Source organism: Gallinula chloropus (assembly GCF_964237585.1).
Source record: "Gallinula chloropus genome assembly, chromosome: 15".
In the NCBI taxonomy this organism is placed as follows: Eukaryota; Metazoa; Chordata; class Aves; order Gruiformes; family Rallidae; genus Gallinula; species Gallinula chloropus.
In genome coordinates this window covers 5,400,134-5,416,939 of record NC_140100.1, presented here as the reverse complement: position 1 = coordinate 5,416,939, position 16,806 = coordinate 5,400,134, and the positions used below count along the sequence as shown (strand labels likewise).

The 16,806-nt window shown below is 47.0% G+C and overlaps 1 protein-coding gene across 1 annotated transcript; it reads left to right on the top strand.

Annotated features, from left to right (window-relative positions):
• Window positions 1-531: 531 nt before the first annotated feature.
• Window positions 532-16,049, top strand: DRC3 (dynein regulatory complex subunit 3; the record flags this gene model as incomplete). Its single annotated transcript, XM_084271009.1, has 12 exons — window positions 532-688; window positions 2,055-2,171; window positions 3,679-3,845; window positions 4,450-4,596; window positions 5,753-5,876; window positions 6,779-6,900; window positions 8,202-8,363; window positions 11,362-11,493; window positions 13,176-13,260; window positions 14,069-14,190; window positions 15,628-15,759; window positions 15,936-16,049. 12 exons carry the CDS (start codon window positions 532-534, stop codon window positions 16,047-16,049), a joined length of 1,581 nt encoding a protein of 526 aa, XP_084127135.1.
• Window positions 16,050-16,806: the final 757 nt, after the last annotated feature.

Here is a 16,806-nt window from a genome sequence, read left to right as displayed (position 1 = left end):
GAAATTTAGTGAGCAGCTGTTAATTTTCCTGTGCTATAAATACCTGCTGCTTACTCTGTAAATCAAACTTGCCAATAACGAGGCTTATCTTTTAAAAGTAGATCAGGTAGCACACAGGACCTTGAACGTGAATGAAGATGGGTTTCAGCAACAGGTGACTGCCATGTAATGGACCACTGCCATTCATCTGTGCTGCACAGGGCCTCCTTTCCTGGCCTGTTTACCTGGCCAAATTCTGGCATTCTTTGTGGAAAGCACTCAAGTGTGGTGGGATGTTTGTGTGTGATTGTGCCCAGCTACTTTGCAGTGCTCAGGCTGTAAGGCTGCGCCTGGAGTCGCATCAGTGACGTTGTGACAAAAGTCAGGTCCGTGTTTGGTATCAGCTGTGAGGTATTAGATCTTCTTAATGCTGAGCTGTGCTCTTGATTCCTCAGCACTGCCAGGCCCGTTCGATGAACGTTGGAAATAGGAGCCAGGTGGTGATTTAATTTATTTTTCTTTTCTGTCCTTTAAGGCTGATACACTCTGAAAATGAGTCAGTCGTACAACAGCATCGGGCCAAACGTTATTGATGATGAAATGGTCCAGAAAGCCATTGAAGAGCTGTGGCCAGAGGACACAGGAAAGCTTGCCAAACGGGAAGGTACAAACTTCAAAGATGTGACAGAGCTGCAGCTCGGTTTTAGAAGTGAGTATCGGTATATACACGTTTTCCTTCTTCTCTTCTTAGAAGGTAATAGAATAAAGCACGGGGTGGCTGGACGGCAGTTCAACGATCATTATCAGCTTGGGGTTCTTATGTGCAGAGGAACACCTGGACTCCTGCTTTCAGTCGCAGCTGTAGGAAGCAGCGCCAGCAGGAGCTGGGAAGCTGTGGCTGAGGGGTAACCTCAGAGCTGCTCAGCCTCAGCGCCTCCCGCCTTGAACGTTTATATTGTGGTGACACCTACAGGCCACAGGCCTGCTGGGCCCTCTGTGGATGGGCACAGGCTCTGCCATGGCTGGCCGTGATGGGAGAGCTGTCTGGTCGATGATGGTGATTACAGTCCCATTCGGTGGCTTCCTCTGGTCATTCACAGCATTATCACAGCTTGTCTCCTCCTGTCAAACCGCTCATAAACTTGCATTCGAAAAATGAAAAGGAAGAACGTTTGGCTCAATATTTGAGTATTTGGGGGTCTGTGATTTCAGGGGGAAAAAGAAAACCAACCTGCTTTTGATTATTCATTGTGTGCTCCAGTAAAATAATGCCCACCCTGGCTGAACGCCGTAGGACAGGCTCCCCGTGACCCCATCCTGCATGTACTCGATGGCAAATGTGAAGCACAGAACTCTGTGTGTGATTCTTTGCTTTACTCTGCACTCACTAAACAACTGGAACAGCAGAGCAGCTAACAAAATCTTCTGGGAAGCCACGGAAGGGGAGAAAGAGAATTTGGAGTGAGCATGTTCTGCATTTTCTGTCACCTTGGTCCTAATGTTTTGCTGTAGTGCCTAATGGCCTGCCCTTGTGATTCTGTTTTTGGAAAGCTAAATGCAGGGATATTGATTAGTTCTAAACTGCAGCCTTCACAGAAAGAGTAGACACCTACCTGCTCTCCTGTGCTGAGAATCCCAGGAGCAGGAGAGTAATTTACAAAAGCAGTAGCTGGCCTGCGAACATGGAGAGAAGCAGAGTCTCATCCCAAACCTCCCTTTTGTAGCTGGAAAGGAAAATGAAGGTCAAGGCCTCTGGGTAGCAGATTTGTAAGCCACTCCTGACTGCAGGGCTGTAGTCAGCATCCCCTCAGCGACTCGTTGGCATCGCTGATGAGCAGTGTGCGCTGGTGCAGGACACTGAGGTTAACTGGGCTGAAATCTCATCCAGCCAGTGGACCTCTTGGCTCTCTAGGGCAGTCGTCACATGCCACTGTAATCCACTAAAAATCATTTTGGAGGTAGGATGGGACGTGTTTTCCTTGTGCAAGATAGCATGTCTGCTAAACTGAAAGCTGTCTCACATGAAAAGCCATTTTCTTTTTCTTCCTTTTATTTTTTTTTTCCTGTGGCTTTAGATATTCTGCAGATTGATAATCTCTGGCAGTTTGAGAATCTGACTAAACTGCAGCTGGACAACAACATCATTGAGAAGATAGAAGCTCTGGAGGGTCTGGTTCACCTTGTATGGCTTGGTAAGATAGAGGCATACGAGGCTGGATGCCTATGCAGGTGCAGAGCAATCTGTGATAAAGCCAGGATGTCTCGTTCCTTCTCAAACACGACTGATAGGAGCTTTCCCAGGGAAGGCTGTCAGCTGTCTGTGTTTCCTCATTTGACTGTCAAATGTCAAAATGCCTGAATATCAGAACTGCAAAACAATCCTTCAAATGTTTAAAAACTGCTTTTAATACGTTTGGTGTGGCAGGAGCAGGAAGCTGAGATTTCAACGTTGTTTCCAGGGGTTTTACTCATATTTGGAGGTGAGTCTCAGAAATTTTTATGGAAACACCTCTGTGATTTAGAAGCCTGAGTTCTGTTTTCAGAGGTAATGTTGGCATTCTGCAGATGAGAACCCACTGAAAGGCAACAGTGTCTTTACCCCTACATGTGTCATTACCGTTGTCCCAAGAAGTGCCCATCCTTGTAGTCTTATGTGACTCCTCTTTAACTAAAAACTTGGCACACTGACAGCAGCATCACACAGGGGTGCAGGCTGTGATGCTGGGCAGATCAGCAAGCTTGCTGCTACAATTTCATCACTTAGAGTGTTCCCTGGGAGCTGTAGCCACATTGCTGGCTGGCAGAGTAACCGTATCCTCAGCCACCATTGCAAACAGCACGCAGGGTTTTGGCTCATAAGCACATCTTGAAATGTCTGGTGGGTTCTTCCACCCAGTTGTCTGCCCTGTGCTGCTGCACAGATAACTAGTGCACTTGTGAATCAACAGCTGATCCCCACAATGTAAGTGGCATGTTTTGAGGCACACTAATGGGGTTTGTTTGCCCAAAGGCTGCAGTGGTTCAGCAGCTGCTGCCTGAGTGTCTTAGCTGTCCAGGGGCTGGCGTGATACTGACAGCTGGTAACCACATCAACCCTCTTTGGAGGGCACTCAGTTCTGGCCTGAGGGCAGTTACTGCCCTTAGCCATGATGAATGTAGGTTCTAGATAGATGTTCTGGCAGGAGAAGGGGAAATACCAATGAGTGAAATAGCTCAACTGAGTTTATCCAGTGACAACAGGGTGATTGCGAGTGTGGAACTGGCATATGTTGGTCCTGTGGGAATGACCATGACCATGACCAGGCATTGGTGTGTCTGGCAAAAGCCTGCAAGAAACAAGGCAGGGAGTGTCCAATTTGTCAGAGAAATACCCCCCTTTGAGGCATTTCCCCCCTTCTTTTTTTTTGGGGGGGGGGTATGTCCCCATAAGATAGAAGTTACTTTCAGATTGTGTATGTGAACTGCACATGGAATACCTTCAACTGTTCCTCTCATTTAACAATTGCCTGGAGAGTTGCAAGGAGGAGATGGGAACGAATGATGATTTAATGCTGAACCTTTCCTGTGGGACACTGAACATCCCAAGGAAAACAATGTACATAACCTCCTGAATCAAGAACTGGACTAAATGCAAGGTCTGAAGCAGGGCATTCAGTTTTAAATGCTTGTAAAACATTTGATCTCTAAACTCTTCCCCAGACTTGTCTTTCAACAATATTGAAGTAATCGAGGGCCTGGACACCCTTGTCAAACTGCAGGACCTCAGTCTCTACAATAACAGAATATCCAGAATTGAGCACATGGACACACTGCAAGAGCTGCAGATTTTCTCCATTGGAAACAACAACCTGACCACCATGGAAGATGTGAGTGCTTGCTGTCTGCAAATGTGCCCTGTCAGAGGCTCAAAGAATCTAAAACTCTGGTTTGCTGCTGTGTCTGAGCTCCTCCTTAGAGGAGAACACTTTCTTTAGGATTTCACTGCCTCTGAGTAGTCTGATTTACAGTTTTGGTAAGTTCTCCTGGTGTTAAGTGCTAGCTACAGCTATTTCTCTTTTAGATTATTGACTCATGGGGGCCTGGTTCTGTTACTGCCCTCAGCCATGGCAAAATTCCTGATGGTTCCCATGAAAGCTCGAAAAGGAATAAGTAGCTACATGTGAGAAAAGGAAGGGGTGGAGACCAGGATTTGTTTGGGGTTCTTTCGAGGGCAGCTCACCAGTCTAAGATCTGTGATTTGTCCACCCCATCCACCTTCTTTTGCATCCATCATTTATATATTCACAATGTGAATTGAAGTCTTTCCTTTCCTGTGACAGCACTAGAAACTCACCTTTTATCAGAGACCATGCTTGGCAGCAGAGCAGGATCCGTACTGCAAACAGAACTGTAATAAGAGCAAAGAATTTACAGGCTGTGTGTGTTTCCCCAGCCCTGGGATGTACAGCATCTCTTTCCCCCTTGGCATAGGTGATCTATCTCAGGAGGTTTAAAAACTTACGGACACTGAATCTCTCTGGGAACCCTTTCTGCGATGATGAGCAGTACACGCTGTTTGTCGTTGCTCATCTTCCAGACCTGGTCTATCTGGATTTCAAGCTCGTGAGTGACACCACGGTAAGCATTCCTGCATTCCCTGCTTGTGAAACAGCTCTTACAGAGCGTTGGCTTTGTTGGCATGCCAGCATTATGCTAGCATTCAGGGCAGGTTCCCTGCAGAAATTAGGCTTACAGAAACGTGCAGTGTTTATTCTGCCTCCACCTAACAGCTGTGAACCTGTAGGCCAAATTCTATCAAATCTGACAGAGAGGCAGAGGTGTCAGAGGCATGATGTCTTCACAGATTCTGTGAGAATCAGCAGCTGTGTGTGGGAGAGGGGGCCTGCTTAACGCTGCTACAGAGAGCCTGCAGTGTGAGTGCAAGCCTTCTCAGGGACCAGCCAGTCTCGGAGGAGATCAGTCTTGATGATCCACGGGAAAGGAGGCCCATGGTCCTGCTGCTCGCTGAGCTGTTTGTTTCAGCCACAGGCTGACAGGACATCAGGCAAGCAGGTGCCATTGAACCCACTGAGCACAGGACAGTGCTTCACACCGGTGACCTGAGGGGCTGCTTTTTGATCTTGGGGCTCAAAGGAACAAAGAGGGATTTTTTTGTTTGGGGTTCTGTGGTTTTTTCCTTTTAAGTAACCAAAGAACATGATTAATTGTAAGTTTGCTTGGCGCAGAGCAGGAGCTGTCCTTGGCATATACTTTCCTCTTACCGTAAGACCAGAAGGGTTTTCCAAGTCATTAAGTCCAGTCCCTGCTCATACAGACCATGCATCATAGAATCACACACTTAAATTTGCCAAGCTTCAGTTTCAAGCTAATTCAGTTCTTGCCCCTGCTACTACCTTGTTGTTCACTCCCCAAAAGAGCCTTCTCTTCCCCAGTAAATGTATTAAACTCCCTGATCTAATCAGAGCTCAAATTCTAGAAGGACTGAGACAAAAACAATCCTAAAGATGAGGAAATGGAAGATAAACGTTTCCTGGGCCTGAATTGGCTCAGATATATTGAATGCAGAGTCAGAGTAACATACCAAGAAAAAAAAAAAATGGGATGAGGAATGGATTAGAAACTTCATTAGTGGTTTAATAAAAAGCCCCCAAAGAAACGGAGATGCAGCTGTCACTCAGGTGCGTGTTCTAGAAAGATCAAATGCTTATTCCCAGATTTGTCAGGCAGTGCTGGATCATCTAATACAAATATTTTCTTTGTGTACATTTCTCAGCGAGAAGTTGCTGTTTCAAAGTATCAAGATCTTACTGAGCCGTTGGAACATAAGGAGGCTCAGGCCCTGGCTCAGCTGGAGGAAAACAAGGCAAAGCAGAGAGAGCTGGAGTACCACAAGGTCTGTTTTCTTTGGCTGCTTGTGTATTGTCTCAGGAGAACGAAGCGCAGCGGATATTGACTTCTCTTTTACCTGCTTGAAGATTTAATGAGAGGTTAACATCGGCTGTGCTAAGACTAAGGCTAGGATTAATCTCTGTGATCTCTGAATCTCATCTTTTGAATGAAAAGAGGAACTGCTGGGGAATACACATGACGTGGGGGAACATAATTCTTTTGGCTGAACAATGAAACTCCAGATACAGACCCTGCAAACCTAAATAGTAAATCATACCTGAGGATCTTATCAGCCTGACGTGAGATTAAGAAAATTACAGGTCTGAGGGAGCTGTTAGCATTTTCATGGTGCAGTGACTTTTTTTTCTCCTTCACACTAAGTTAATGCTTTTCATTAGTTTTATGGTTAAACTCTTCAGGGCTTTCAGAGATCACTGCAGTCCTCTGAACAGACTGAAAACAAGACCAGGCAGAATGGTGCTTTCACTTATGGTCTGGCTTGTTATTCCAGACCTCTGTAAGATCAGCCTGGCTGAAGAGCTGTGGGTGGTTAAGTGACAGGGAGAACACCTGCAGCTTTCCCCTCTGTCCCTCCCTAAAGTCCACCGACTCCTTATCTCAAAGGCTTAATAGCCTTGCAATACGTGGTTGCATGTGTCAGTGGCTTATATAAGATTAAACAGTGTTTTCTATCCTTAGGCTAGAGAGTTCTAGCAGCAAAGTCACCAGGGTGGTTTTCACTCCAGTGCTTTCATGCCCGGGCTGGTGTATCTATTGTGTTGGTATCACTCTGTCTGCACCAGCGTTCCTCTGCTGGTGAAGTGCTTATAGGAGAGACATATCCTCAGGACTGGCAGCAGGTTTGCGCTCGCTATTTTACTTATATTGCTCTGATTCTCTTCAAAGGCAGCCTTTGTTGAGTACCTGAATGGATCATTCCTGTTTGACAGTATGTATGCAGACGATACAGAAGCTGCCAGACTGGCTTACCTCCCCGGAGTGGATGACCTGCTGCAGGCATATCCTTCCCAGGTTTAGAATACCTACAGCTAAAATGTAAAGCCTTGAGTTAAGAAGGAGGTGCATCCACAAGGACTCTTCATCTGTTGCTTTTGTCCAGGGCTGAAAGCTGCATTGATCTGAGATCTGAGACCATCTGTGTTCGGTTTTGGAATGGTACAAAAAAAAAAAAAGCCCCAATGCAAGACCAGGAGACCACTGAGAGCTTTAAGGTTTGCTGGCTCATGAAATACAAGGGCCACAAACAAATGGTTTATAGTACTAGCAAACTGGCCAACCCAGCTTGAAATGTCCCGTTTGTAAAACTGCTCATTCCTGTCACCAACAGGTCAGGAGATTCCATGGCTTTAACTTCTCACCGCCCTCATTACCATGTTCCTTTCCCTTCGCTTGAATCAAACACAATTTCGGTAGCCTTCTTTTCTGACCCTTCCAGAATCAAGGCTTTGTACTTTCTTTAAGTCTGGAATCCACTTAAAGTTTCAAATGAGCTATAAGATAAATCTCTGTCAGATAGATTGTAGGAGCGCAGCCGCTAAAACCGTGTTGAAATTGAAGCGGTAGGAGATAGGAACAGACTAATCAGAATGATATGAGTCGCATATCTCACAACCTGCCAGAGCTGGCAACATGAAGTTTTCAGGCCAGGGCTTTTTTCTGATCATTGCTCCTACACAGGGGATGGGGAAGCAGACACTTTCTTTCCTTTTTGCTTTTCTCATTCAGATTAATAGAGCATTGTCAAGGCCAGTAACTTGACCTTCCTTAAAATTGCATTACACTGTTGGGGGAAAATGCATCACGGCTTAACTACAATAGACTCTAGAAACAATTCCATTGCCAAGATAATAGCAGAAGAAAAATTGACGTTATTTTTGTGATGCTACCAAGTCAGTAGTTTATTCTGTGCTCTGGCTGTAGGCTCCGGAGCTGTATTTATTAACTACACAGGCAGTGTATTCACACTTGTGAAGACAGATAGGGTTGTATGCTTCATTCCACTGCTGTGTCAGGAAGGAGTCAGACAAGTATATGTATTTCCTTCCCCCCCCCCACCTCCCCCAAGGCCTTTATTCCCCCTTGAGCTGCCACCCTTAAGGCAGCAAAATCCTATGCACAAAATGTGAATGAGTGACCCCTGTCCTGCCACAGACAGAATACCTGGCAGCCTGCTCCCAGCAAGAACCACCAACTTTACATAACAGCAGCTTGTAACTCTCCTTGCTCAAATTTGCAGAGGTAGAAAGAACATACCGTGTTGCTCAACTGAACAAGCAAAATACCTTGACTCTGGTGTCACGTACAGGAAGGAGTTTGTCTTGGTTTGTGAGGAACTGTTTAACTATGGTCTGAAAGAATATGAGAAACGAGAAGCCAAAGTCTCTGATTTCTATGAAAGCCTTCAGGAAGCATTTACAGCCACCCGGCAAGAAGGCCAGAAAATAATCCTGGACTTCAAAACTCGGAATGAAAGGGTAATGGCATTATCTTTCTGTGTGTTTGATACGTGATATCTCTGTATCATCTCACAGCTTTTAATTCCGTTGAGAACAAGGGCAACTCCATTAAAATTAGGGAAATTATTCTGGATTTACGTTCCTGTAATAGGAATCAGGACTTGAGCCCTCATCACTGAATCACAGAGCGGTTGAGGTTGGTGGGGACCTCTGAAGGACACCTGATCCAACTGCCCTGATCAAGCAGGGCACCTGCAGCTGGCTGACTCCACAGCCTCTCTGGGCAGCCACTTTTCAGTGTTCAACCACTGATATTTCCATACATGTTTGTTACAATATAAATCTATCCCAACAAAAAAGGTTACGTTATCTAATGACATAAGCAATTTTGGGTGCTTTATGTCAGAAAAGAATTTGGGAATCAAAGCTTCAGCCCTTTGGGCAAAGCAAAACCAACTACCATGTCACAGTATTATCTTACTGTACATAAATGTAATCGTTCTTCAAGGCTGTACAGGAAAAAGGTGGCTAAACATAGAATCACAGACTGGTCTGGGTTGGAAGGGACCCCCAAGGATCACAGAGTTCCAACCCCACTGCCACAGGCAGGGCCACCAACCTCCAGGCCTGGAGCTACACAAGGTTGCCCAGGGCCCCATCCATCCTGGCCCTGAACACCTCCAGGGACGGGGCACCCACCCCCTCTCTGGGCAGCCTGTTCCAGCCCCTCACCACTCTCTCTGGAAAGAACTTCCCCCTAATATCTAACCTAAACCTTACTTCCTTCAGCTTCAATCCATTCCCCTTTGTCCTGCCAGTGTCTACCCAAGCTGATTCCCCTCCTGTTTCTCTGCTCCCTTCAGGGACTGGAAGGCTGCAATGAGGTCCCCCCATGGTGGGTGGGTTTCAATATAAACGTGGGTGGTTTTGTTGGGTTTTTTCACTTTTCTTTTGCCATCCAGAAAAGTTACCCAGCTTTAAGAAAATGGAAATGCTCAACCTTTTAGTTTTAATATTTTTGATGAAGTTGATTTAAACATGTATTTATTTATTAGATTTACTGCTACTCCCCTTCTCTTTGATGCCTCCAATAGCTCTTCCTTGATGGAAAAAGGGGGAAGAAAAGGAAGGAGATTGCAGGGTATTCAGCTTGTTTTCAAGTAATTTTCTGCTTCGGTTCATTTTGTCAACAACAGCTCAAAGAACTTTGGGAAAAAAAAAAGTTTAACATTATTCTAATGTATTTCTAGTCTTTTTAAAGCAGAAACTCTCTTTTTTTTTTTCATCCTACCCAGCTACAGCCACCCATTGTGGCTGCATGGGTGCAGCTTCTAGCTGGGTCCCTTTCTGACCACGTATAATAGATGGATGATTATTTTGTTTCCACAGAAAAAAGTAATGGGACACAGGGACACACACAGAGAGGCACAACTAAAGCCTGGTAACACTGTCAGCTGAGCAGAGCAAGGCCCTGACAACTGACACCAGGCAGAGTCACGAGCGCTGGCTCCCTTTGAAAACCAGGTCACTTTTATTTAGGTGCCCTGTCACATGCTGGCAGGCTGCTGAGTCACTCTGCACCCAGGTCCTTGAACCTTGCTGACTCATGCTGGCAAACTGACTCTGTCAGCTCTACTCCACACACCACTCTGCAGCCTCACCAGAAGGCAACATATAAAGCTTTATTGATATATTCAGTTCATTGCACTTGAATTCCCAATATATCTTCCATTTAAGACAATATAATCCACAGAATGCAAACAAATAGCAAAAACCACCCCTAAAAACCCCAAATCAAACCCAAAGAAGCATGGGTGAGGCCAGATTTTGGCCCTTTGTCCAATGACCTGCAGGCTCAGCTATGGACTGAGCTGCAAGAAGAGGACATGGTGGTCAGCTTGACAGTTTTCATGTAACTACTGGAGGAGTTGGTGTCAAACCTGAACGTGGTACTTTAACAGCACCTCCCAGCAGGCTGAAACCTGGAAGCCATTTGTAGGGGCTGTCTGTCTTGCTGTAATCCTTCATGTAAGATCAAGTCACCTGTAAAGTAACTCTGCTCTCTGAAGTCAGTTAAGGAGCAAAGCAGCCTTCCAGGCCTTGACCTCTGAAGTCGGTGCTCCCAGAGGTGCAGCTGGGGCAGCTGGGGAGCTTCTCCAGTCTCCTGACTTGTTTACATCAGAAAAGAAGATACCTTGATTTCCTCTGACCCTGCTTTTAACACTGCAAAATGTGGGTGATCTAGTCCATCCTCAGACACAAATCTCAGCGATGACTTTGGTCAGGATTCTTTACTTTAGCCTGTTCCGTTCCCTCTCAGGAGAAATGGACAAGACACCTTAAAACACATATTTTTCCCCCCTCCTATTAATGTTTGGCTGTTACCTTATTTTGGGCAGACTTGAAAATAAGACTTTGCTCAGCACAAGAGGATTTTTTTTTTTTTTTCTGATCCAAGAAATCATAAATCTTGTCTGATACAAAACTGACGTCAATATTTAATTCTGAAGGGCAATAAATCCTTGCTGTAAGAGGCAGGCAGGCAATGATAGGTATTCCATATTCAGAATACTAAATCCTGACCCTACGGAAGTCAATCAAGATTCTCCTTGACATGAAGGGGATCAGGACTGAGGCCTGCATTTCTTTCTGTGGAGTAACTGTTAATCTCTTCTTCGTGGCCAGTGATGTCAAGAATCTAATTTTATTTTTTGACTTGAAATTTATGAGAAGAGGACCCCAAGTTGGAAGCCTGGGAGGGGCAAAGTCTTCTGCTGACTGGAGGATGAGGAAGCTTTTCCACCAATTTCCCTGCATTGCCCCTGGATCATTAACACAGTAGCATACCTCAGCACTGTTGAGTACCCAGTATGTAAATCTGGAGACTTCCTGAATCATCACATTCCATTTCAGCTAATCAGCAGCAGGAACTTTTCTCACATATGTAACAAGTTAATTAAATTGCAATGGAGTGCTGAACACAAACCATAAGTAATTTATGTATCTCTGTGTTTAGAGGCTGGCTGAGATTCACAATGCCACTAGTTATGATATTGCTGAGTCTAAACGAGATGAGTACAAGGAGGACATACTTCAGCTGTCAGAAGCACTCATGACCTTGGAAATGCTGACTGCTGACCAGATGGAGGTAAGGGTCAGCATGTACCTACATACCTGTGAAACCTCATGTCCAGAACGTGGGGATGGGGGTAATTTTTCTGTTGCTGCCCCCCTGTGTTCAGTAACCCACTGCAGAAAGAGGAGGGTGTAGGTCTTGCAGTCAGGCTGTTTTGTCTCCATCATACTCTGTCTGCTCAGAGCTGATCTGGGTGAGATCAGCACCTGGACATTGAGCATTGCAAGGGATTTCTGTTTCTCAGAGCAGAGCTCAGTAAGTCCTTCACATCTATCTGAGCTGATTTCCTCGACTTTAGAGAAAGGGACTTGGGGTCATTCAGTCATTTTATAGGTCTGTGTACAGAAGTTACTGCATGGCATGGGGTATGCATTTGGGATTCTGGAGGTGTAATTCTTTGAAGCTGATCTTTGCTGTGAATAAGATTACACACATTCCTGCTCAGCTTACTGCACTTGCTTGCATAATAGCTGCCTTTTTTTTCCTCCCCAGACTTTTCCTCAAAAACTAGGGCAGGGCTGCTGATGTGCATCTTCATTTAAATAATAATAATAATTTTTTTAAAAGTCTTGTGTTTAAAAATTAGCAGGCAGGAGCTGTGACCTGTGTGCAAGCAAACACAGTTTTGTGAATGTGTGTGACAGAGAGCAGCAGCTCAAAATGGATTCCTCCCTGCCTGGGGATTGGGGGTTTTAGTGTTTCCTGAACTGGTCCTCAGGTACCTGCAGTCCCTCAGAAGGACTCCTCCCTGCATGCCCTCCCAGACTGGCAGGATTTGGGGGGCTCTGTATGACCCTTTGTCTCAAGGCATGAAGTGCCACACTGATTCCCCAGCAGCTGTTTTTGAGAGAGGTAACAGGCAGCAGTGATTTGAGTTTCTGAGGACTAAAAAGCTGCAGTGAGCCCAGGCACTGGCTGTGCTCCCAACAAGGGGCTCTTCATGTATACAGGGGGACTGCAGTGTGGTGGGACATGGGAGTACAGTGCTCTCTGGGTGTTACCTAGGTGGGGGTAAGAAGGGGGCACTTGCTCCCGACACTGGATAAGGGTATCGCCCAGCCAGGTTCTCTCCAATGAGCTCGTTTGGGTTTTCTGTCTCTGAATGAGGAAAGAAAATCATAGAATCATAGGCTGCACTGGGTTGGAAGGGACCTTTAAAGGTTATCTAATCCAACCACCTGCAGTGAGCAAGGGACATCTTCACTAGATCAGGTCGCTCAGAGCCCCATCAAGCCTGACCCTGAATATCTCCAGGGATGGGATCTTCACCACCTCTCTGGGCAACCTGTGCCAGTGATCCACCACCCTCATTCAAGATTTTTTTTCCCAATATCCAACCTAAATCTCCCCTTTTTGAGTTTAAAACCATCACCCCTTGTCCTGTTGCTCCATGCCCTCGGGAACAGTTCTTCCCCAGCTTTCTTATAGGCACCTTTCAGGCACTGGAAGGTCACTATAAAATCCTCCCACAGCCTTCTCTTCTCCAAGCAGAACAAGCTCAACTCTCTCAGCCTAAAATCTTACAGCACTTTCAAAATACTTTAAATGCTTGAGGCAGTTGAGTTTCTGACTGTGCTAATAACAGCAGAGAGTCCAAATTATAAGCAATTGTAGCCTCTTCCTAGACTCCCTGACTCCCTTTTATGTTTATGCAAATTTTCATTGTAATATTTCCTCTTTTTCCCTCTGTTAAGGAACTAATAAAGGATTTTAAAAGAAATGTTGCTGTCACAGCATCAACATTCATTGAAAATGTTAAAGGAATATATCCTTTTCACAGTATGTTGGCCTGGACCTCCCAGTGCTGTATGTATATCTCACTTCTAAATCCAGAAATGAGCCATCAGTATAGAATTTGATTTGATTTGGTTTTGTGTTGGGGTTTTTTTAATCAACAGAAAAGGACTTTTCCCAGCTTTGCAGGAACAGTCATTTAAGGTGCCCAGCTTCTTTCTGTGGAGAGTGGAGAGCAAAACAGGATCTAAGTTCTCCTGGGCTGAAAAGTCTGTAGGACTTAGACAGCTTTCTACCCCTTGGGAATCTTGCTTTCTTCTCCACACAAACATAACACAACCCTGGGAAGATCTGGTTGGACTGTTTCCTATGTGCATTCCTGCCACAGCAGCCAAGGAAATACCTACAGTTCTTCCTGAAGTGTTGTTAAACAGCCTTCATCTTTGTGGTGTTGAAGTCTTCTGGAGCAAAGTGAGAAGACACTTCCAAAATGCTTTGGTGACAGGTCAGGCTGTCATACATCAATGCATACATCTGTTGGCCTTGTGCAAATAACTGACGTGTTCAGAGCTTAGCTTATTTCCTGGGAGGCCTCCTTCAGTTCCCTTCACAAATCTCAGCTCACCCCCAGCTCAGCCTAATAGAATACAGTGAGGATGAGCCCCAATGCGTGTGAAGTGCAATTAAGAGCAGCAAGTCTATATCCTGACATCATAGCACCTTCTGGCAGCAGCCAGGTGCTGTCCTGTGCAGGCCTGCTGTGCAGACACTCTGGCTCTAGTTACTGGAGGTTATTTAATCTCTAGAAGGGAGTGCTGTGGTCAGTCTTTTTCCTTAACCACCTTCTGTACAGTGACCCAGTGCCGGGACCTGGAAAATCGTCACCATGAAAAGCTGCTAGAGATCTACATCACCACACTGGAGAGATCAGCCAAGAATGAGCTGGATGAAGATTTGCCAGAGGATGTTCGAATGGTAAGAGCACCAAAACCAATTGTCTTTGCCAGGGAATTGGAAAGAAGAAGAAGCCACAGGCTCTTCTTAGAAGGGACAGGATTTCTAGCAGGCTCAGTAGAGCCAGAGCCGTGCCAAAACCAGGGCATAACCTCCAACCAAGCCGCCCCAGCTGCTTGGCTGAACTAGAGTGCCACCAGCCATGGCTGCTGAGTAGGACAGAAGGTAACTGCACTGCAGGTTTCGCTGGGTGCTGCCCCAGCTGGTGAAAGCAGCCCAGGAGAGGTGCTGAGCAAGGCCCTCTCCTGCCTTCAGTACAGCTTACTTCCCTGGCTGATTTCCAGTCAGCCCTGACCTGGACAGCGCTCAGGCAGCATCTCTGCTGCACTCACCACTGGTTTTGTTCATTCACCCTGCTCCCCCAGCAGCACCCAAACACAGCTCTGACTCCCTTGCACCAGGGCTCTGTGTGCCTCAGTGATTCCTGAAGCCCTGCCCGGATCTTCCTGCCCCATGAGCTGATCTGGAGGCAGGACATGACATTTCAAACAGGGCCCTCCATCTTGCTGCAATACCAAAGATCCCAGGAGCCTTTCTGAAAGCACAGCAATCCTTGCAGTGCTCCCATCAGCAACACTGCTGACCTGCTTGCCACCGTTATTCCTTCACTTTGCAGCTAGGTGATTGAGTTTTTGCATTCTCTCTGGTTTCACTCTGCCTGCATTATCCCAGCCCCTCCCATTACTCCAGGTAATTGAGAGCTGACAGACACAGAACAGACCCCTCAGCCCCCCTGGGGGAGCTCCCTGCTTTATGGCCTGTGCAGATGGCTGCAGTTTCGCACCGCTGCTGCGCACCCATTTTGCCTCACTGCCTTCCATTTCCAGGGAGAAGCAATCTTCATTTGTTCAACAGCTGCACGGGGCTGCAGGAGGAGAGTCATTATGGGTTAGCGAAGCCACCCTCTATTTAGAGCCATGGGGGAAGTCACTGCTTCGATTAGAAACTGGGACTCTCTGAAAATGAAGATTTACAGCTCGTGCCACTAGTGGAAGAGACCCTTCCAAGCATGATTCCCCTCTTCCCACACCCGCTGGGCCGGGCGTGCTGGAGCATATGGAGCCTTGCTTCAATGCCAGCTGCCCTCAGGCCCTGTGGTGTGCTGCAAGGCAGTCCTGCCAGCAGCTCCCTGCTCCAGCAGGTGAAGCCCAGTGCACTGCCTCAGTTTCCCCACCTGTACTAGGGATAATCCTCTGTTATGCCACAGCAAGGCCCGGACACATCTGTGTGAAGGGTAAAGCTCTGGATTCATCCTGATGGCTAGGGCTTTGTCAGGCTGAAACAGAGGGCTGATTTTCTTCCCCCAAGCACTGCAGTTACTGTGCTGCTAGTTCCAAGCTCTCCTGCTTTTGCCATGTGTCTAATCCCTCCTCCTCATCCAGTCACATTACCTCCTAGCTTCTTGTGGACAAAAACACTGTTGTCAACGCAGCCAACGTGTCCCATGGCATCCGCCTGCTGAAGATCAATAAGCGGGAGTGCGACATCTTCAGCAACACCTACTCCTGGCAGGCCTCTGTGACAGAGAAGGTAAGAGACCCTCATGCTCAGGGGAACAGGGGACAGATGGGTCTGGTCCAAGTGACAGGGACACTATGAGGAAAGATGCTCCCTAACCTTTGCTGGAGCCCCCAGCGCTCCAGGGATCCTCGCCAGGGTCCCCGACATGCCTGTGGATTTGCTGCTTTTGGTTTCAATCTGTTCAGGCTTTCCAAAACGAGATCAACAGACACCATGACCGTGTCAAAGAGATTGTTCACTACATTGACAGTCTCCAGGAGGAGCTTGATAACCTAGAGACCCTGGAGCTGATGGAGTAGCTCTGTTGCAGCTGCCTTAGCTGGGGGTACTGAGGGCACTCAGGCCAGCGGCAGCACACCCTGCGGGGACGGCTGCCTCTCTCTCTGTGCCCACACAGCCTGGGATGTTTCAGGCCAAATGAAATTCCCACCATCCCACTATAAACTGCAAATAAAAGATACTGATTGACTCTGGGCAAGCGTACAGAGCTCTGTCTCCTCCATCATGTTGGCATAAAGCCCGTGCACACAGAGCTCAGACCTGGTCACAAGGGGTTACGGATCAGCTGTCGGCTGATTGAACTGAATCATCGTAGCACATCACGCCTGAAAGCTCTGGTACCTGCAAGCACAGCACAGGAACCTGCGAGCCACGGGCACGCTGCAGCAGCCTGGGAGAGGAGCTCTCTCCATCAAACCACCCTCGAGGTAACAGCAGGTTTCCAGCTCAGCAAGCACAAGGCTGGCGGGGGCTCTGCGTGCCCGGGAGCCTTGTCTTCTCACCGCCTCTCGCAACAGCAGCTTTCTGCAGCGTGAACAGAGCAGCCCCCAGCTAGCAGGGAGGGAAATCAATGGTTCCACAGGAGCTCACACGCCGCCGCTCGCAACAGCCAAGTGAGGAGTCATTAATTCCCCTCCTTGCTCGGTGACAGCAGCTGCTACGCTCACTTGTGGGCAGCTTCTGAGGAACGATGCTGGCCAGGCAGTACTGCTGGAGGCAAGCAGCAAGGAGAAAGGTGGCCAGGTTAAACGAAAGGGTGTTTCACAGGCAATCCAG